A 21764-nucleotide genomic window follows, 5' to 3' on the forward strand; every position below is an offset into this window, starting at 1 on the left:
AATTGGTGGTGTGGGGGGTGCTGTTTACTCTGGTAAAGTATAAATTGAGGGAAAAGAAATGAAGTAATGAGTATGCTCTAGACTTGGAAGCCTCTGGTACTRTCCCAGCATAATGCTCTCTTTTCCTGTAGCTTCAGTCCCATTTGTTTCTGCATTTCAGTCCCAKCTACCGCTGCTAATTAGTCCCAGCTAGTGCTGGTTCAGCAATTTTCCTCTTGGAAAACAGAGTCAACAGTCTTATTCTTTAATTTAGATTCCGAAATTTCRTCTTCCTTTAAAACCAAAGATCAAAAGACTAACTAAAAAAGAAAAACAAACTTCTGTTTGGAACCACTGCGTTTTTATTTTGTACTATAAATAGAATTTCCCCTCTATTTCCCATTCCCTTACACAAGTAAATGAAACGTGTAGCTGCATGTAACTATTCAGTAAAATACCAGCACAAATGGCTTTTAACCTTGAGGTAAGCTAACTGTGTTTAGAAGGCACTCTGCGTTTGGTTACAGTTGCATGCTTTACGCTAGCATCTTGTGTTTGGCAATACTGCCATCTCTTCACCTGTTTCTTGGTGAACCCTACGATAAATGAATGCTCCTCCTGAATCTAGCACTGACACCATCAGATTACGGTGCTTTGCTTCACTACTCCTCAGCAGCATAGGCACATAGGTGAACAAAATGATAGTGTTTGGATATTAATGCAGTGATACCAAATTAAGATGTATACTACACCTTTTGTCTGCAGAGCTGGTTTTCTCAGATGAAAATCTCATCATTTAGTAATCTATCCACAATGAAACTGTCTGGCTTAACAACTTGCAGTTGACATAACTAGCTTCTAGTGGCCATCCTGGAGTCATCTTGACCTTYAATCTCTCTAATGTCTGCTGTACACAGCATACTCGCATTATTTGTGAGCACATGCAAAAGAAACTGCAGGCCATGCTGAGTCTTCAGACTTAGACACTTCACAAGTTTAAGGCTGTTTGTCTTGTTTTTTTGTTAGGTTGAGTGATTAAGTAAGACTGAAGAAGGGGATAAAGTTTTAATGTGGTCTTGATTAATGTTTTTTCCCACTATTGGTGGTGCTTTTCTGCAATGTATCACAGCAAGCAGTGTGGCTTCATAGCATGCTTGTGATGGCTGGGGCAGTGGCTCTAGCATTCTGGAAGATGCAAAGGAGGGCAAGGATTTACAGTGATCTGGTAGTCTAGCAAGTGGTGCAGCTCTGACCAGCTGCTTTTAAGAAAAGTTTCTAAAGTGGAGGGAGTGCTGTGTAATTACTTCCGGACACCAAGACTGCCAGCTCCTGGATTGACATCTCCTTGTTGAGGTAACTGTCATACTGAGCCATGGTTAGCCTTCCACTCTTCAAGGCATCCTCAATTGAGAACTCTCTACCAGACTTCCTGTCAAGGATCACAGATGATTCCCCATTGGGACCCTTTATTGAGATCTCTTCCCAATCACATTCCTGACTCTTCAGTTTGACAAACAGGCTCCATTCAATGAGGCCAAGCCTATGAGCTTCCTCTGGAGACATCTCCTTGCCTGTATCAGGGTCAATGACTACGATAGAGCGCCTCAGATGGTTCTCTCTTTGTTCCCTCTTGATAGCCACTGTCTTGAGGCGATTTTGGAGTTGCTCAATCTCTGCATCTTTTTCTCTGGATAACTGCTTCAGATCATCTAACTCCCTTTCCAGTGCTTGGAATCTGGAGTCCAGGTTTATTCCACTGTCCACATGGGTCATGTTTCTCAGATCCCGAGCTTCTGTTGCTGTGAGTTCAATCTCTGACTGCAGCCTCCTTGTTTCCATCAGCAGGTTCTGTTTTTCAAGATGTAGTTTGTGGTTTTCCTCTCTTAGTAAGTCTAACTCCTTTGATGACTTAGAGTTGTTGAATTCCACCTCAGACAACCTGGTTTCAAGACGGTTGATATCTGCATCCAGCTCCCTCTTACGCCTACTCTCCTCCTCTAGATTGCTCTTCAGCTTTTGAATCTCATACTCTGTGTCTCCTTTGTCCACTTGGACACTCTCTGAAAAGACCACTTTCTCTTTGACTTCCATCTTCTCCAAAGAAAGAAGCTTCTTTCTCAGGGCTTCCAGTTCAGTTTGCAAGACTTGTCTCCGGTGCTTCTCTTCTTCCAGCTCCAGCTTGAGGAGGGAGTGTTCCTTCTCTTGCTGGGGATCTTGCTGCAGGATCACTTTCTGTTTCACAGTCACTCTTTCTGTTGTTTCCCTCTCCTGTTCTTCTAACTCATTCAACCTAATCTTCAGCCTCTGCACCTCCAGTTCAGCCTCTCTGCGTGCCTGTCTCTCTTTCTCAAGTTCTTCCAGCTGACGTTCTAATTCAGATCGCCTCCTCTGCAGCTTGCGGTGTTCTTCACGGAGGCAGTCAATTTGCTTCAGTTCACTCTCAATGCTCTGAGAGAAAGAGTTGACTTCAGCCTTCAAGGCAGGATCTTGCTCATACTTCACTACTTCCTGTTGGACTACCTTCTCCTTCACCTGGGAAAGTTCCTCCTCTTTCTGTCTAATTTTCTCTTCTTGGAGTAGCCGCTCCCTCTCTAGGTCAATGTGTTTCATCTGTTCCTCTGCTAGCTGAATTCTCAGAGACTCTACTTCCTCTCTAGTCTTGGGGTCTTCCCGAAACTGCAGAATTTCTTGAACAACTTCCTTCATATGCACTTGAGGCTTGGTATCTTTCAAGGCTTGTATCTCTTGTTTCAGCTGGTAGATCTCCAGGTCAGCTCTTTCAATTGCTCCTGTCCGGTCTATGATTTCTTCCCGAAGTCGCTGTAGCTCCTTTTCAGTTTCAGGATCGTTCTTGTACTTAATGACTTCCTTAATGACTTCTTTGACTTCTACCAGTGGCCCTCTGTTCTTCAGAGCAGCCAGCTCAGTCTGGCAAGTCTTCAGTTGTTCATCGCCACCCCGGCATCTTCTCTCCTGCTCTACCAGCTCCAAACGAAGGTTGGCAACTTCATTTTCAGCCTTAGGATCTGGGCGCACAATCTCACGCACTTTCTCCTGGACAACCACTTTGGCATTCTCCTCCTCTAGTAGCTGGATCTTCCTGAGCAGCTCAGCCTTTTCTCGCTCATTGGAACGACCCTTGGATTTCTCATCTTCGTACTGGCGCCGAAGCTCATTCACCTCTCTCTCAATTGCTAAGTCTTTCTCCACCTTTAGCACCTCCTTGACAGTAATTTTGCCCTCAGCAATGGCCCGTTCCTTTTCAAGGCGTTTGAGCTTGTCCTTGAGGAAGCTGAGCTCTTCCTCTTGCTTCTGTCTAAGGGCACTCTCCCTCTGCTTGGTCTCTTGCAATATCTGGAATTCCATCTCCAGCTGTGGATCATTCTGCAGCTTCAGCACCTCCTTCTCTGTTACCTTCTCCTGCTCTTTGTTCTTCTCACTGGACAGCACAGCAATTTGTTGGCGTAGAAGGATGACTTCATTCTCTCTAGTGCCTTCCTGCCTCCTAAGCTCTTCCAGTTCTTCCTTGAGCTTTAGGATTTCATCAGCTTGAGCCTTATCTTGTTCAATACGTAGCACCTCTTTTACAATATACTCCTGTCCTCCTTCTCTCTTCTCATGCTCTAGAACATGCAGCCTATGTTTCAGGGCCTCCAGCTCATCCTGGAGCACCTGGTTTTTGCGCTGCTCTTCTGCTAGATTTTGCTGTATTTTGTGGAAGCTCTCATCCAGTTGAGGGTCAGGCACCTTTTTCAGCAGTTCTTTCTTAACCACAGTTTCTTGAGGCTTTTGGTTTTGCAGGTGGACAATGCTGTTTTGAATGGCTTTGATCTCTGCTTCTAGCTGCTGCCGACGCTGGGTCTCATCCTCAAGCTCTTTCTTTAGCTTCCAGACTTCTTCCAAGGGCCTTTCAGACTTCTTGGTCTGGACAAAATCTTGCATCACTTGAACCTCTGGCTGCTGTTGTTGAAAAAGAGCATATAGTTAAAATAACCAAAGGATCATATTTGGTGCTTACTTTCAGTGCATCCGGTGAGAAACACTACACAAGAATGTGGCTCTTGGTTAACRGAAGCTGCCTATTGCAAATGCTGATTAGGGTATATTTGCAAACAGGCTTCTCTTGAACTACTCTGTTAATTTCCAGCCTCAGAAATACTTTCTGTATGATATCTGTTCCTGTCAGAACAACGGTTTCAGCCATAAGGGATACAAACACCTCCCCCACCAACACACACACACGTGTACACACACACACACACACACACGTGTACACACACACACACACACTTCTGGTATTGGTTTGGCAAGAAAAATGTTAAGAATGATGTGGTGCCTCTTAGGATGAGGAGATTATGCCTATGAGGGCACTAGGAAATGCAGAATGGTTGTCTGTCTGATTTTTGGCAGATTGTTTAATTTAGGTTTCTGCTGACTAATGATTTTTAGGGCATGAAATGCTGAAACATTTCCAGTTCGACTTGTAATAGCAAAGGCACATGTGGATATTATTTACATACTATTCTTCCAGAACAGCATTGCCTCAGCCTATTGAAGCTAAATCATATCCACTTGACTGCTGCGTGCAGAGACCCAAACTGTTATCGACAATTGCAATGGAGCCGAACCCTTCCTCTCTCCCCCCCCTCCTCCCCCAGCCACCAGAAGCGATGGCTTTGGGAGCAGCTATACGTGGTAAGGCTGAGCTCCACGCTTCCTCTTGCTAAGCAAACGCTGGGTAGTGATCAGTTACCTGCCGCAGGAGGTTCTGAGCAAATTCTAGATTCTGCAGCCTCTGTTTATTAACAGCATTTACTTCAGTGAACTTGGCTGCCAGAACAGCTTCCTAGGAAACAAAAATGCATTCAGGAAAGGTGCAGGAACCAGCGATGTTTGGTCAAGACTTGCTGAACAGAAACAAATGGCCAGGCCCAAAAGAATGGGTGCTTTCCCCAAACCTTTCTACAACAGTGATCCGATTAGCTTTGGGAAAAAAGGAGTGATTCTTGTGCGTGCACACTGATACCCCCCACAACACGCACAGTCGTCTCACTTCTGCTTTTACCTGTATGCTCCTGCTCAAGACTTGCAAGAAAAGATATAGCCAAGGAAGAACCAGGTAGACATTTTTGTTTGCCTGCCTCAATAAACAGGACAAGTTTGAGGCAGGTAGCAGGCAGATCCTGCGCAGACAAATAGTTTGTGCCATGCTCTCTCCCTAAGTATGTGTATCTAGCATTCCACCTTTGGCACCGAAACCTCGCTCTCTGTTTGAACGGCTTGAGAGGGGAAAGGTTTTCTTATTTCTGTCTTTTTCTTAAACTCTCCCCTTTTTGGAAAGGAAGTGCTGGATCTGGTATTTCCCCTCCCTCATTCTGGCCAGCTGAGTCCAGCCCAAAAAACGGATGCGCTAAGAATGCTGAAAAGTTCCTTTCTCCCCTCATCCCTGTGCAGTGCTTTCTGAGGCTGAGGCCACTGACAATAAAATAATTGTTCTCAAAATCCTCCTTGGTCTCACAGGCTGTAATCTGCTTTAGTTTCTTACCTCCTCTTTCACTTTAGCAGCTGGAGATTGGAGCCTGGGCTTCTTGCTCATGTACCCATTCCGTCCATTCTCCAGGTCAAGGATGGACCGTAGCTTCTCAGCTTCTAACTCATAGTCCTGTGGGAACAAGTTCACAGGAGAAAGGGGAGGTTACTGGGTCCCCTTCGCAGGCAGATCCCTCCTGGACCCTGACTTTAATGACTTCTTCCCTTGAACTGTGTTTTTTCCTAGGCGAGTCACTGAGGATGGTGGGACCTCCCAGCAAGCTCTGAGTCAGGTATTGCCTGTCGCACAGTCCTGTTAGTACACTAGCAGAGCTGCACGCGTGTGCTCAAACTTTCAAGTTACATTACCCATACTGACCTTTGGAGTCGGGAACCTCATTTAACGGATAGGAGGATTGAGGCAGTCACATGGCATCTGACTGGCTGAYGGCCACAGCAGGAGTCAGTGTCAGAGCAGACATAGCCTGGTTTTACTGCCTTAGCGGTTGTGTGTGTACTAGGCTACACAGGCTTTCGCTGAGCAGCTCTTTGTAGGATGTTAAAAACTCTTCCATGGGTAAAATCACAGTCCTTACCTTCACTGCCTGCTGGTATTGCTGAGCCGTGGTGGTGACTTTCTGCACCTCCTGTTCCTTGCTTGCAATGTCACTTAGGAGTGCCTAACATGCACAGAGACACATGTCAAAGGGAGCACAGAACCAAACTCTTCAGCCTTTTTGAGATGTGTAATTAGAGTTACAATACTGAGAATTATGCCTTGGCACTTCACGTATAAAGAAGTCACAGACAGAAGAGTGGGACTTTACAGTGTAAAAGTAAATCTAGTAAGTGTATTTTTCTCTTATGTTCAGGAGCTATCTGGATTCCCTTCATTTTTTTTTTTAAATAATGTTGTTACTTCTATTCTCCCCCTTGGAGCCCAGGACTTTATCAAAAGGAATTACCRCTTGGTTCTTCAGCTTCACTTCAACTTGCTGAATGTTATCAGTCTCCTGCGGTTCATAGGTAGGTATGTTGCAAAGGAACTGGTTGATTTTGTCATAGTTTGTGCGGTAGTTGGAATAGGCACTTCTCGCTTTCTGCAGAGTTTGAGTTCTGTAGGGAGAAAGCTCAGCTTCAGTACTGTCAAATCTGCTGCATCTTCTGCAGACACCTCTTAACTGGACCCCACTTCCCCTTCCCCTTTTCCCTAAAGACACAGATTTGTTTGTTTTCCTTCCCCTTTCCTCTGAGAGAGAGTCTTCTGCAGGAATTGGTGGCACCTGGTCAGTATAAATGTAGGCAAAAATGAGAGGAGAAAGGACTCAYGAGGCAACTGCAGGGAGAATCCCARTGACTACTGGCCTTGAGTCTTTAGCAGGATAAGAAGGTACATGATGTGACATGATCCAGGGAGAGGTAGAGGTGAGAGGATGTGGTGGATGGTACACTCTTACCTTACCCATGCAGCAATCAATGCATGCTCTCTTACCAAAGTTCACATCCCTGTTACAAAAGCAGTTAATCCTAGAGGCTGTCCAGATCTACCCAGTCAGTACGTGCCAAGAACCTTTCTCTCTTCTTCCTTAGACCTCTTGGAGGCCCTTCTGCAACTGCTCGTTCTTGTGACAGTATTATGTTTCTTCCAGATTCAGTGTGGCTCCATCACTGTAAACATCCCAGCTCTTCAGGTCGGTCCAGTTCTAGCTAGATCATGTCCTAGAGTCTTACCTGTGGTCAATTTGCTTGCTGAGGTTGTTGAAGCGCTGGTTGAGTTTGTAGAGCTCAGCTTCCTGCCGCTCGATGTCAGGGCAGTGCTCTTGGAACTTGGTAGCCAGGGTGTTGGAGCATGTCTTCGTTTTTAGCAAGTTCTGTTCTGCTTCACTGAGCAAGTACCTTTTGGATTGAAGCTCAGAACCCATGGCCTGCAAAAGAAGCAGAAGGGAAAGGATCTCCATGGTTACACAGACATTTGTCACTGTTTCCCAACAACTCCAGCATCTGCACTGGAGCTGTAGGTGATGTTAAGGAATAGCTAAACTGCAATAACGCTGTGAGTTCTGGAGAAAAGCAATTAGAGGCGTGCTTCGTAAGCAGAGCCATCTGGTAAATATGTTGGGGAAAGAAGCGAGCTCTTATTCCTTTCTCTACCTGTCTTTAAAAATAAGTGTGCTGTGTGAAAAACRTTTTGTGCTCCTCACGTAGACCTTAGGTCCTTTTCCTGCTAGTGCAGCAACTCCAGAAGGAGCTATGAAAGCTTTTGCCTGCTATCCTCAACTTGTGGACTCGTGAACTTGTGCAAAAGCTGAAGAAGGATGTGAAATTCTGGCCTAGCCAGTTCTTGGCCTTTGTAGCAGAACGATCACCAATTCTGCTCAGTAGGTTTTTCCAGAGGTAACTGTTCTCAAAACCTTGATAGGTCCATCTTTTTCACTTATCAGGCTTCAGCTTTGCTTTTCCCAGACCATTTTATCTTTTTTTTTTTTTTTTTCCCCTCCATTAGTCCTCAGTCAAATCAGAAGTACTTAACTGGCACTTGCTTTCTGGTTTGGGGATGGGAACAGTTGGCATTTAAGCTCTTTTCATAGGTTCTCCTCCCCACCCATGAGCACCTTCTGAGACAGCACTCTGCAGGAAACTTGAGAAAAGACTGCCTCTTCTCAGGTATGTGGGGATCACTGGACTTTATATAAGGTATGTCACATCTCCAGCGGGGATAGGTCATCCCTCTACCAACTGACACAAGTTTGTCACAACAGCAACTGCCACAGCTTTTGGGAAGTGCCTCTGTACACRTAGTATATCAATAGGGTAGAAAACTGTCCGGAAAAAACACTCACTGAAAGCTCTTCTTTCTTACGATCTACAACCCACAGATCTTCTGGTACAGTATCATCTATGACCAGCTTATTCTCATATGTAGACAGCAGGTCTCGGCCTTGCTGGAGGCTCCTCTCGAGGTGCGTGGCCACTTCAACTCTGTATGGACACAAAGGGAAAAGAACTAAAGCATGTCTGAACCCGTCTCCTGCAAGATCCAACATTATGCCTGGCTCAAGTCATGACTTACTTTTCTTGGGCAGCACTGAGCAGCTGGACTACACGGTCATACTTGTTGTTGGTGTCCTCCACTTTCTTCTTGACCAAGGTGGCACTGCCAGTGTTCGGCACAGATTCAATGAAGACCTCGCACTCCTGGATCTTCCTTATTTTGTCTGGTTCAATGCGGCGGACCTCGTTGGTGATGTTCTGCAGCAAGAATAAAATCTTTATAGCAAATGAATTATACCTTGCAATTATGTGTCAAACAAGCTGACCCTTGGCTCTCTGCTATGAGACAGGAGATCAGGCAAAGCAATATGTTCTGTTGACTTTTATGCAACACTGTTCTGGGGCAAGCCAACTAGCCCTTAAAAAGAAAACTCCGGCTGGGAAGGGAGTGGTTCACACCAGCTCTAGCTCAGCTAAAAATCAGGACTGCTAGGCTCCACAATGTTAAGGACGAATTTTTGATGCTGCTTGAGCAGAGGTGTTGGACTAGATGATCTCTAAAGGTCCTCTCCAGCCTCAGCTCTTCTGTGATTCTGTAAAATCTTGTCTGGACATCAAAGCACTGCAGGAAGTTGGAGCAATATGCTTTCACTTGTGGTGGATTCGGATTTTGACACAGCCCTGGGCAGGTGATGTAACTGGGGAGTTCAATTTCCTCCAAAACAAGGGAAGTTTGTGGCAAGRAGCCTGGCCTAATTAGGGGTCTGAAGGAGAGGAAGGAACCTGGATGTTACCAGCACAAGAGCCTRATGGAGCCAGTGCCTGGGACCACAGGTATTTTCTTGCTTCTCCTTTCTTAGGTGGTGATGGCAGTGGCAGAATTAGTATATGTGCTGTGCTCCAGGAATGAGGGCAGGAAAGGCACGTCAAAACTTTAGGGTTCCCCTTCTCTTCCTCTCAGCCCAAAAAAGCAGCTGTCATTTACTTCCCATTTAACCCTACAAGGACAGAGCTGGACCACGAAAGGCAAAGGTTTGGCTTCTGAGGCTGCTCAAAGGGCAGTTCCCCATCTCCACTGAGAGAACGCAGCTGGCTGTAAACATCACGCCATGCCTGCATGCTCCTGAGCTCAGGGGGCAGCTGCAGCAACTGGCACGCTGAGCACCACCCTTGGGAGTACAGTCCCTGCACGTGCCTGCTGCTACAGTGCTGTACCTTCAGCTCCTTGGAGCGCTCAGCGCTGTCCTGCACAGCCCGACTCTGCTCCAGCGGCGGACGAAGATTTGCTGTTATTGCTTTTTCCTGCTTGTCCAGGTCACTATTCACTTTCTCCAGTCCTGCCAGAAGCTGGCGCCCCTGAATCGACGCTGCATCTGGGTAACAAGAAGGAGCCAGGTTAGAACTGGATGGAACCTGGGGCTTGGCTTGACCCTACCGCTGAGGAGCAGCCAGGGAGCAGAGCGCGAGACCAACATCCTCTCCCGCTCCTGGAGCCCTGCCCGCCACGCCCGCAGCCCGGCCACGCTGCTCCTGCGCACGTCCTGGCCCAGCGCCCAGCCACCGTTCTCCCTGGGACCGTTACTGGACTGGAAGCTGTCGGCGACATGCCCCCACTGCAAATATCCAACAGCCCAACTCCTCTGGCAGCGAGGATGAACCAGCTACAGGTAGGAGCCAAAGGCAATGCTTCTGGGATGTCTGTGCCCGCTACAGTTCCCTGTCTTGGCGAGGTTAGCAGGGCGCTGTGGTTCCAGCCACCAGGCTGAGGGCGTAGGCAGAGCCACTACCAGTGTCTGAACCCAAGCTCAAGCCTCAGCTCTCTTTTGTGCCTGTGTCGGAAGGAGCGAGCCAAAAGCTGCCCCTCTAGAGCCCCACCTCCAATGCTGTCTGCCTTTAGCCCCTCGTAGCGCTGCTGGAGGATGGTTTTGCAGTTGGTAGTCTTCTCCTTCACGTTCATATACTGGTTGGCAATGCTGTAAAACAGGACAGCATGGATGAAAAGCTAAACCCTGGCCCTTGGCCCCTCTGCCTCCCCGTCTCACCCGTACGGGTGCTCTAGGAACGCGGCGCAGCTCTGGAGGGCCCTCACCCCCACTGCAGTCATGAAATGAGCTGACAAATGGGCAGAGCAGTGTCTTCACCCAAGGGGTGTCTGAGAGCAGGGGCCGCAGCACAGCTTCTGCCTGCTACCTCCATGTGTGGAAACACCCCTAAAATACCCCACGAGCATTTCTCAGGCCTGGCTTGCAGAGAGACAGGCAGGTCTCTCCTGCCCTTAGGAGGGCCCGGAGGAGGGGGGACCTGGATGGCCCGGAGGTGGCTCACAAGGCCTGCAGGTCTCAGAAGGCAGGTGAGTGCCTCAGCCTCTGTCCTTGCCAGGTCAGACCTTACATACAAACAGAAGGGTGCTGGAATCCCCTCCCTTGGAGGAAGTCTGAGGCTTCAAACAGGCATGTCTCACTGGGGGCATCGGGGCAACAGGTCCTCGGTACTGCCAGGTGCGGTGAGGAACAACTTGCAGCCTCTGCATTTGCCCAGTTGCTACGTTCATCTGRCTTGTAGCTGCCTGGGTTGGTGGTCTCCAGTCTGGGGGGTGTGGGCACTGTGGTGCCTCCAAGATCCTCTGCCACTGCTTGCAGCCCCAAGAAGCACAGATGGATGGTGAGGACAGCTGTGATACCGCCCCAGCAYGGTCCTTGCTCCGTGTCACAGCCTAAGGCTAGTGTGGGTAAACTCTAGGGCTCTCACTCAAGAATGGCTGAAGCTGCTGGGGCAGCAGGAGGGTCTGACACGGCCCAGCTGCAGCACGGAGCAGGCCAGGTAGCACGTACTTGTCAGCAAGGGCTACCGCTTCGGGATCAGTGGGGGGGATCATGAAGCAAACTCCAGGGGCGCTGATTTTGTGTCCTGAGCTGTCTGTGATGTCCCAAATGTCTCCGTTGTTCTTCTGCAGGGTGTAGCGGGCTCCTCGGGTTATCAGGCCCTTGGGAACAGAAACCAGTCATAGCAGCAGCTCAGGAAAAAGGCGTCCTGCTCCGCTCCCCGGAGGCAGCCCTGGGGAGCAGTGCTTTCGGCAGGCAGGAGAGGGCCTAGATCACAATCCCGTCTCTCAGCACCCTCCGCATTCTCCGAGTATCTGCCACTTGCAGAAACCTCTTGTGCCTGCTACTCCCTTAAGCCTCCAGGTACGAAGCCTTGCCTCCTCTTGCGACAACCACAACAAGCCAGTTCCCGCTAGGGCAGAGACGAGGCGGCGTTCCCAGGCTGTGCTGTGGGTTTCCTTTTCTAAGACCCGGGCAGCTGAGTCAGCCAGAGCTACTCTCTCCTCCCCAGCCCCCGCYGCTCCAAAGCTGTCTCTCAGCTTTGCAGCCACGTCGCTTTGTTCAGCCATTCAATCCTGTACAAAAACTGACGTTCTCCTGGGGATGTGACAGCGCAGGTGGGAGGGATGCAAATGTGCCTGCTGGGCCAACACTGGTGTTGGAGGTTTGAGTGTCTCTGGTCAGAAACATGCCYGGACGCCTTTAACATGCCAGCCCAGGCAGCAGGAAGCATGGGAACGCGACGGGGCCGGCTCTCGTAATCCTGCCAAGGGTGCGATGCGCGCACCGTCCGCAGGAGGAACGGCGGCTGCGTTTCCCCGGACCTGTCCTGCGCTGCTCTTCCCGACCTGCAAGACCTGCTTTCACATCACCGCAAGCTGCACCCTTGCCTCGTCCATCGCTGCCTGGGCACTAGCAAAACCTACTCCTTAACCAGCTTTCTTTCCTGTTCCCCGCTGTGCTCCAAGGAGCCGAACAGACTGCTGCCAGCCGTGCCTCTGCGGCCCCCACGGGAAGAGGGAGACTTTACCTGCTCGCCTTCGTACTCGCAGAGAGCCTCCACGGGAACGGGCTGCAGTGGCGTCTCCCGGCGGTACCTCAGGGGCAGAACTTGCTGGCTGCGCTCCTGCAGGGACTTCACCACAGCATCGTACTTATCCAAGGCCTTCTCCTGGTCCTGTCATAGGGTGACAACCAAAACCAGTGCAGAGATGGGGGAAAAATGAGGCAGGGGCTCCAGATCTCCTGGGCCTTCCCAGCTGGTGGAAGAGCTGGTCTGGGGAAGAGCTTGCACAAGTGCTGGTGGAACAAAGACTTCAGAAAATGTGTCCTGAGTGCTGCTATCCTGCTGCTACGCTCCTGAACTGAGCACTCTCCTCTGCTCTTCTGCCTCTGCAACTAGACTGGGATTTGGGAGCTTAGAACGACGTTCCCCYGTGATTTTGCATTCCTCCAAACCTAAGCCTATGCCAAGCTCACGCTGTTGCCGTGCCTCAGCTCTAGCCACCAGGCAGCAATAGGCATTTCCCGGTCTACAGCCCACATCTGTGCAGCTGCATATTGATGTAATAACCCTGATCCCAGCGAGCAGCTCTGGAGCCTCTTGCAACAGCTCTGGATCAGTTGCTCTACTTCTAAATGCGCAGGTGGGTATCCTACAGTGTTTACTGGGATGGAGCGTGCAAGAGGAAAAGGATGGCTCTTGGGAAGAGCTCTCAGCTGTCCCAAGAGATGTCAGGCCTGCTCGGGCATGCTTAGGCCTGGGCTGGGCCAGCTGCTCCACACAGCCGTTCCCAAGTGGGCGATCTCACAGCCCAGCTCTCTGCAGCACAGCTAGTTCCACAACCTCCTCTGGCTGCAGGTCTAATTATGCTCCCACCCCTTATGAGCACTAACTGAAYGAGAGAACAAATAAAAACCAGCCCAGTGAGCAATTACGTCGCCATGGGAGAGGCAACCTCTAGCTGGAGGGGAAGGAAGAGTCAGGTGAATGCCGGGCGAAGGGAGGCAGCAGTGAGGGCCCTCCTGCCAACCACCGTGAGAGCCACGCTGAGACGCCTGCACAGCCAGGGATGTGCCTTCTCTGGGTGCTGCAAGGACCCCCTGGTGCCCACTGCTGCTACCACCATGCTTGCCTCCCCTTTTGGTCCTGGCTACACCGAATACTCACATCCAGCTCCCTGAGGAGAGACTCGAGCTGGTATCTATCCTTGAACTCCGGGCTGAATTTCTGGTCCAAGTCTGTATCTACCTTCTTCAAGAGCTCCTGGGCATCCTTAGTGTCTTTCTGGAACTGCAGAAAAGCACAGTCTCTTGTGAGCRAGGGCCCCTGCTGAAAAATGTGGCAGTCCCTACAGCCCAGCATCCCAGTCCTCGCACCACTGGAGTGGAGAGAGACAAGGGGAGAGACGACAGAGGTCTGAAAACTCAGAAATGCATGGAGAAAGAGCATGAGGATTCGCTATGTGCCATGTGCAGGACACTAGAGCTAGGGGAAAGACAACCAGTGAAATAATGGGGCAGATTATTTCACASTCTCTTCCTGCAAACTTGCTAAATCCTGCTTCTGACCCATCCTTCCCACCTTTAATTTCGTTTCACTTGAACAGCGTCATGAGCAGGACRCCTTTCTGCACCGCGTCTCCCCGGCCTCCGTTGCCAGCGGTGAGGCAGAGCCGAGCCCTTCCACACACAAACCATCCCACGGGGCAGTTATTCTCGTAGATACTAAACAGGCACCTACAAAAGGCACGGCCTGGGCTGGGCGCTACCGTTCAACTTTGGCAAAGGATTCATCACGTCTTAAACACACCCAGGTCGTGGGAGAGGAATCCTGCCCGACCTGCTCTCCTGCCGAGCCTCCCTAGCTGTCAGGTGCAATTTATCAAGCAGACATCTGTCTGCAGAGCAGAGCTGGAGTGGCGAGCCCTTCGCAGGGCTCCCTGTGCGGCGAACGGAGCAGCGTGCAGGTTAAATGTCCCCCTCAGACCTGTTCTGCTTCCCCACAGAACACGCGAGGCTGCCCGTGGCCTGGTTTGAGGGTACGGTGACATAAGGCTGGCTTGAGCCTTGCTATAAGCCCAGCGGGAAACTCCTCTGCCGTCCTGCAGGCAGAGGATGCTGACACTGGACAGCAGYTCTTGAACCTTGGCAACAGGAGCGGAGACTTTCTGGAAGTTATGCTTTGGCCAAATAAATTATTGTGCTCAGAGTTTGMGCGATTATGACTGATGTTATATCAGGTCAAGGCTGAGGACCCAATAATTCCTCTAGCTTAAAAGCTCCTTAGACTAGAGAACTAAATCTCTTCTGTCCTGTTTCCAGAGTGCTAGGGGCTTGTTCGCACACTGGCATTGCTCACGGCCCAGCATCTACCCTCCGGGGTGCACAGAGCAGGTGACAGTGCCTCGCTAGTCCCAAGGATCTGGTACCTTGTGGAAGTTCTCCATGAACTTCAGATGGCTCTCCTCGCAGATCAGGAAGTTGAGGTACTCCTTCCAGTCRGCATGGACTGCCTCGATGTGAGCCTGTTACAAAACTCAGCATCAGAGCCCAGAGCTGGCAGCGACGCATTAGCCGCACGCRCACAGTGCTTCCAGGGAGCAAGGTGGAAAATTTGCTGCGTGGCCGAGCTCAGCCCACTGCAGTGAAAGGACTTGTGTTGCAGTGAACCTGAACTGGCCAGCAGCAACTACCAAACTCCATTTTGCACAAGCAAATCCTTGGCTGCCTATGAAACCAGCCAGAAGCKCTTGTTACAGAGCTAGGATGGGCATGCAACAGAGAGAGTCTGAAACTGGGGTGCTTTTATGGGATTGTGGGGAATGGTGGAAGAAAGTGGCAAATTCTGTGGCAATATGTCCAAATTCCCATCAAATGTGGAATTTGGACATGTAATTTATCCTTTGTGGAGAAGCAATGGATAAACACTACAGGAATAATGACAGTAGGAAGAGCTACTTAGATTATCTCTGCTCCTTTGGTTCTGTTTATACGCTTGCAAGTGAAGGATGCTTTTCCCACTTGGCATCCCAGGAAGTAATTCAAGTGTTGCAAAAGCACAAAACCCCCTCTGAGCATGCGGGGAAGCCAGAGGTCACCTCGATGGCATTCTTCCCAGGGTGATTCTGGGCAAGCAACTGATCTCCATCTGCGTGCAGCTTGTTGATGGCCTCCTCTTTCTCTTCTAGTTTCCGGTGGATGAAGTTCTGCAATGAGAGGGGACCTTGGCTTAGTCCTATGTTGAAGCTACTTCAGACTAAAAGGGTGTGAACAGCTCCACAAGACTGATGGCCTAGTATTCTCCTACTTGCAGATGTTGCTAAGATCTCTGGGTTTGATGGTTACCGAGCTAATGCTGAGCTAAGGAAGAAGAGAAGTAGGAACTTGTCAAGTCTCTTCTTTGCTTAAGCATCCAGCACCTTTATTTCTGGCAGGAGGTAAGGATTAATTTTCCTATTCATATTCGATCTGTAAATCTTAGTGTTTCATGATGGAATGGGGAAACTGAGGCATGGGAAAGGGATATTTCCTGTCCAAYCTCCAGTCTGCTTCCCTGGCTCCATGCCTACATGCATTGCTGTAAYGCCTCCGGCCTGGAAGGCTGGTAGATGATGGCTGGTATGGGTGCAGGCTACACGAGAGTACACAAACCTCGTACTGCCGGCGTCGGCTGGGGTAGTCCAGGTTGTGGTCGCTCCAGTCGTAATGTGTCCTGTCCTTCGCCTGCTGATCCAGCCAGTAGAGCTTGTTTGTGCAGCGCTGCATGTAGTCCTGCAGGGAATTCAGATCCTGCTGCCGCTGCTGRGAGCTGGCCTGTTAAGTGGAGGGTTAGAGAAAAAGCTCAGCCCAAAACTCCTTTCTCCCCTCCAGGGTCTTGCTCTCTCCTCCATGGGGCAGAGCTGTCTGCTGAGGGTGCTTGGCTTCCCCAGCAGAAACACCCCTGTAAAGGGCTCTTCCCACCCCAGCCTCACCCTGCTGCCACCCAGCCTTTCTCCAGGGCCTCAGAGGTGTCTCTTACCAGCAGTTTCTGATATTTGGTTTGGAGGTCACTTGTGTGGTCCTGGTAACAGAGAAGAAACATAAGCATTAAGAGCACATCTCTAGTGAACAACAGTCCAAAGTGGGTTGGATGAGGGAGGAGGATGTGGATTTAATAGGATTTRCCTCACTGTAAAGCCAGGATCAGTGTGTGATGTTCAGCTCAGAGGCTAGGAGTGGATCTGGACGCCTACACAACCCCATCCAGGCTCTGACAGCTTTGGAGCTGTCCATGATCCCACCTGGGCAAGTTGCCTTGCTGCCCTTGCCTTCTTCAGCAGCATGCTCCCCCTCCCCCCAAGTCCAAGGTCGACTCTATGGGGCAGTGCCCCAGCTAGCAGAGAGAGGGATGAGAACTGACCTTGTTGCCTTCCTTGGTGATATGTGGGCCGATGGCCATCACCTCGTTGTGGAAGATGTTGTGCTCTTCTACTTGGCTATTGACCAGTGGCAGGTCAGTCCCRAAGCCCTTGCTGCTCAGCATGTCCTGTATCATACAAAATTTAGGGTTAATGATGGGAGAAAGGAGGCACATTCGGCTGAGGGATGTGGAGCTACCGATGCTACCAGGAAAGTCTCATGCCCTGCAGGTTAACCTCATGCTCTGGGTTCCGAGCTGGATGCTGTCTGCATGCTGAGGTCATGTGGAGCAGCAGAGGGATAGCAAAACTGCAAAACTGACTGTGAAAACAGCCCAAATAACTTCTTGGCACCCAAAGCAGGGTGGTCAGGGTGTGAGCCAGTAACCGAGGGTGTTACAAGGGATCGGCAGTGGCAGGATCCCTGGTGAGCAGGCAGTGCGTGCCATGGACCAAGCTCTCAAGCTTCCCAGCTTCTCATGCCTACAGGGAGGTTACTGAGACAACAGAGCTAGGCTCTTTAAGTGCTGCATGGTGGGAACTGTGAGGAGGTATGAGACAACAGGCATAAACTGAAACAGGAGGTTCAGACTGGCTCTAAGGAAGCCTCTTCACTCAACAGTGAGTATTGCTGAGTATTGGAGCATGTCACCTGGGGAGGGGGTGCAGTCTCTGTCCTCACTGACGCCCTGTAGGGATTTGCCCACGCTCACCTAGCATGACATGAGCGTTCAACCTAGATGCTACCTGCATTGCTGCTTTAAGCATTGATTCCAGCACTGCGGCAGCTGACCTGCCTGGCCTTTTTCTGTCACCTCTGGCACCCTTTGTTACCATCAAGCACCCCATGTTCTTCCCATCTGTTCCTTTGCACTCCCTCCACCATACTGTTTACTGCTTGCATGGGTATGAGACCCTGTCTTCTTCCAGGCACTGCTGCCAGCTGGGTAGGTGTCACCGGTGTAATCTCAGGCCCCCTTGGTACCTGTTTCTCCTTGATTACTGTTGACCAGTTGACCTGGGGTTCCACCTGCTGCAGGGGTAAGTTGTAGATCTGGTCATGTTTCACACGTAAGTTTGCCACTCGTTCCTTCAGCTGCCGGATGCTGTGGGAATGGAAAGATGAGGGTAGGATGCAGGATGTGGGCATGAGCCAGCCCTGGCATTAATTTCAGCAGCTCTAGGTGATACCCTCCCAGCCCTCTCATAGATGGCCTATGCCCAAGCAGACTGCCCGTAGGAGACCCTGGAGAATGTAGCACTGCCAGGCAGGGTGGTAGCAACCACAGAGTTTGTTGCYCATTGTGCAACAAGCTGGGGAGCGAGAGGGCAAAGTCTCCTGCACACTGATCCTCTGCCAAGGAGGCTCAGCAGCAAGGAGGCTCAGCAAAACTTCTAGCTCAGAGCAGGCTATAGCRGGGGAGAGCATGGCTTGCCTGCCTGCTGGGCAGATATGACCACGTGGGCTCTGTGCAGAGCCTCACACATGGCTACAGACCATGATGGTGCAAGGATCCTTGCCTTCTGCATGTGTGTGCCAGAGGATGGGTGCAGGTATGAGCTAATGCAAGTCACCAGGGCTGGGCGGTGAAGGAGCCTGCAGCACCTCCTTCAGGTCCAGGCAGCAGCTGAGCAGACCCCCTGGAGAAGGGGCTTCCCAGCCTGTGAKGGACTGGGAACAGATTTCCTTCTGTGGTACTTACTCTTCGGTGATCATTTCACCCTGGGGGTGCTTCATGTGCTTGGCAACTGCTGCATCCCCATCCAGCACGTAGAGCAGCTTGTCCGACTCGCTGAGTTTCTGAGCCGTGAGGTCCTTGTACTGGGCCAGCTGGCAGGCCTTGATCTTGTGCAAGTCCTGGGGAGGCACAGGGAGAAAACTGGGAGTAGAATGAAAGCRAACAGTCACAAAGGAAAAACTACAGCACCCAAATGGCCACCGCRCAGAGCTGGCCTGGCCCACGCTGGGCTGTGGGATGGGTGAGTGCACGCATGTAGCACCGCTGGGGTCTTCCTCCACACTGTTCCTGGAAGGTTTCTCAGCTGCCTGGAGATGGATCACCCTTTATACTCCCAGTAACGTACTTTGCTTTCTCCTCCTGTAAGTTAGCCCTGAGGAAGAGCTAGGGGAGACTATATTGCCTTTGGATGCACCATGTCATCATCTGAGAAAATGAAGATGTTTCAGCCCCCTTCTTCATCACAGATGCCTTTTTACTGCAGATCCCTGCTCTGCACAGTAGCATCCTGCCCCGGATAGAGAAGACTAAGGGGCACATAATCTCTCAYGGACTTCCAGCTTCCTCCTGTAACCCTGAGGAACCTGTACCTCCATCTGTCACAGAAAGGCAATCCCAGCCCGAGTGAACCCCTCCAGGCAGGGCGAGTGCACGCACATGTGACAGGACAGACAGCAAAAGCACTTCGAAGCAGCACAGGCTGCTGGAGCCTGGCCCGTGGCTGGAGAGCGATGCTGCACGTGGACTGGCTGTGCAGAGGACTCTGCAGGGAGTGTTTGGAGGAGGAGGGTGGGAGCACAGGGGAAGGAGCCTGCCTAGGGTGTGTAAGGACATTGTATACTCACGCTCTGCATGCGGGAGTCAGTCTCCACAATGTTTTTCTCCACCTGGTCGGCATTTTTCTGCAGGCGTTCGATGAGCTCGGTCAGCTCTTTGCTGGAGATGCTGGAGAAAAAGAGGGTCAGAGAGAGGCACTTGTCACCCCATGAACGTGTGTGTGGAAGGCGGCGGCCTGGGGCTGCCGGGGCTCCTCTCGGCACGCCGTGACCCCGTCCTCCGCGGCGTGCGCAGGGGTGGCGGGGGGCCAGCCGTGCCTGCCAGGCGCTGCAGCTGCGCATGACTCACTGGTGCCTTTCTAACACTTTCCAAAATACTTGGCTGCTCTGCCAGGGTGGGGGYGGTGGATGGGGACTTACCATCTCCTGCACAGTGAAAACAGGAGTCCCCACCTTGGCCAAGCCTCGTTTGGCCTYGATGCAAGCAAGGATGAGGGCTGTTTGCTGGAGAGCGAGAGAGGGTGCCTCCCGCACAGAGGAACGGGAGCACGAACCCCCCTCTGCCAGCAAAGGGGACCCCAAAYCCCAGCACCCAGGCAAGAGGGCCTGTTTGGCGGCGCCTGTGCTTCTGCCTGCGTGCAGCCCTGGCTGCATCCCCTCCTCGGCTCAGGGCTCCCGTGTTTTGCGCTGCAGCAGGCACTGCCCTGCGTGCATCGAGTACCTGCCTGCAGCAGCCCCAGCTCCCTCAAGAGATGGCACCTGCTCTGCAGTTTCATATCCACAATTTAAACCAGGTGAAAGGGGACAGGACAGCACCCAATCCATCTACCCTCAGGCAGCCTGTCTCTCGCTGGGCAGTGTTTTTCCTTCCCTCCAACAGGTGCCCAGGATAAGGGTGCTGTCCAAGCCCCCCTCTGCGTTTGCAGCTGTGCTGATGGGGTGCGAGGCACCTTCAGTGTGCTCCACCCTACTGGGGGATTGCATGGGGTCGGCCAAATATTCACAACCGTATTGCAGAGTGATATAGCAGGCTGAGCTAGAGCAAATTCTTTCATAAGCACGCAAAACAACCCGTGACAGGTTTTGCATAGCTATGATTATTTTAAACATTTCATCCTCTCTCCGTTAGCTTGGCTGCAAGAGGAGAAGGCGAAGTGCAGCCTGCAGCGTGCCAGCTCTGTTTCCAAATGACAAGCACACTCCCAGTGATGTGCTGGGCAACACTCGCGTCTCTTCTGCTGGAGAGTCCTGGCCTGCTTTGCAGACTTGAGACAGAAACCACTTTGCTCAGCGATGAATCACAGCAGCCTTCTCCCAGCAGCAACACCTCTGCACGACGACTTTGAGCAGGAAATGCAGGACACAACGCCCACCCACAGCTCCCAAGGTAAGAAAGGTATAATTAGTTGTTCTGGCATGTTCCCAGAACGCCATCAGCTACGCTCCTACTCTTGAAAAAAAAATGGGCTCCTGAATGGTCCCAGCAATGTCACCGTTCAGAGCAGAGTCTAGGCCAGAGAGCCGGAGTTCGTGGCCCGTTTGCAATTCCTGTTCGCCATGTGGACTTAAGCCATCGTTTAAGTGTTGGCTCRCTCCAGTTCCAGCCATCTGTAGAGTGGGAATAATAAGCCTTAATGGCTTTGCTATGTGGTGGTAAAATTAATCCTTATGTGGTGTTTAAAAATGTTAATTGCTGTTACAGCTGCCAGTAGACAAGGCATGTATCGCCTGCAAAAGCTGGTTCCCCGGAAACCTAAACGGCAGCAAGACAGGCGGGGGTCTGGTAAGAGCAGTTATCTGGAGGAGAAGCAGCGTCCCAGCCTGGCTTGCTTACAGCACCGAGGGCTCCTGCGGCAGCCCTTTGCCCCCACGCTGACAGCCCAGAGCTGGCAGCTTCAGCAGGTGAATCCCTAATGGAGCAGGAACCAAACGTGTAAGCTTGGTCGAGGAAATTGAGAGTGACCCACGTCCTCCCTCCTTCTGCAGAGAGGTGGCTCAACGCTGGCAATGAAAACGGCCTGTCAAACCACAGAGGTCAAGGCAGTGGCTTCCCTGGACACATGCCCTTGCTCAACCATCAGCAGAGGAAGACCAAGAGGTGGCCTTGGTGATCCCTGTGCATCGTATACCCTCCAGCAGTGGTGTTCCTCTCAGCCTGCTGCCTTTTCGACACGGGTGCTGCAGGGAAGAGCCAGCCTCCCCTCCCGGCACCGCTGCTGCGCTCCAGAGCATGGTCTTGCCAGCTCTGCGTCTCCATCTTCTTCAATGCAGCAAGAAGAAAATTCAGCTTGGTGCCTGGTTCTCCATGCCTAGAACTCGCTACAGGAGTCTTGCAGCATGTGACAGATGTGCTATTGCTCATGCTTCCCCTAGTTCTGGCCTGGGCAAGATTCACGCTGTGTTTATTTTTTTGTTTATTTTTTTGTTTTTGTTTTTAATAGAAGCTGTATCATCAGAATGATACTTAGCGTGGCTGGTGGTTAGTGTCTGCTACCACTCTTCATGCCTGCCTGGCACCTTCTGATTAAC

General features: G+C 51.0%; 1 protein-coding gene across 1 annotated transcript in view; it reads right to left on the bottom strand.

Annotated features, from left to right (window-relative positions):
* Positions 1 to 324: 324 nt before the first annotated feature.
* PPL (periplakin) overlaps positions 325 to 21764 on the bottom strand; it is a 28149-nt gene continuing 6709 nt past the window's right edge. Inside the window, exons 2-22 of the mRNA XM_085305311.1 lie at positions 19305 to 19404; positions 18424 to 18578; positions 17706 to 17826; positions 16723 to 16848; positions 16342 to 16383; positions 15975 to 16136; positions 15422 to 15529; positions 14753 to 14848; positions 13492 to 13614; positions 12352 to 12498; positions 11331 to 11482; positions 10375 to 10472; positions 9715 to 9872; positions 8579 to 8757; positions 8349 to 8487; positions 7240 to 7433; positions 6474 to 6624; positions 6105 to 6188; positions 5525 to 5641; positions 4733 to 4825; positions 325 to 3939 (exon numbers count right to left, since the gene is read on the bottom strand). Coding sequence (XP_085161437.1) covers positions 1255 to 3939; positions 4733 to 4825; positions 5525 to 5641; positions 6105 to 6188; positions 6474 to 6624; positions 7240 to 7433; positions 8349 to 8487; positions 8579 to 8757; positions 9715 to 9872; positions 10375 to 10472; positions 11331 to 11482; positions 12352 to 12498; positions 13492 to 13614; positions 14753 to 14848; positions 15422 to 15529; positions 15975 to 16136; positions 16342 to 16383; positions 16723 to 16848; positions 17706 to 17826; positions 18424 to 18578; positions 19305 to 19404 — 5230 coding nt within the window. The 3' untranslated portion in view covers positions 325 to 1254. The remainder of the gene's footprint in view (positions 3940 to 4732; positions 4826 to 5524; positions 5642 to 6104; positions 6189 to 6473; positions 6625 to 7239; positions 7434 to 8348; positions 8488 to 8578; positions 8758 to 9714; positions 9873 to 10374; positions 10473 to 11330; positions 11483 to 12351; positions 12499 to 13491; positions 13615 to 14752; positions 14849 to 15421; positions 15530 to 15974; positions 16137 to 16341; positions 16384 to 16722; positions 16849 to 17705; positions 17827 to 18423; positions 18579 to 19304; positions 19405 to 21764) is intronic.

This window comes from Rhea americana, unplaced genomic scaffold, assembly GCF_003343005.1.
Source record: "Rhea americana isolate MKP2758 unplaced genomic scaffold, rheAme1 scaffold_219, whole genome shotgun sequence".
Classification (NCBI taxonomy): domain Eukaryota; kingdom Metazoa; phylum Chordata; class Aves; order Rheiformes; family Rheidae; genus Rhea; species Rhea americana.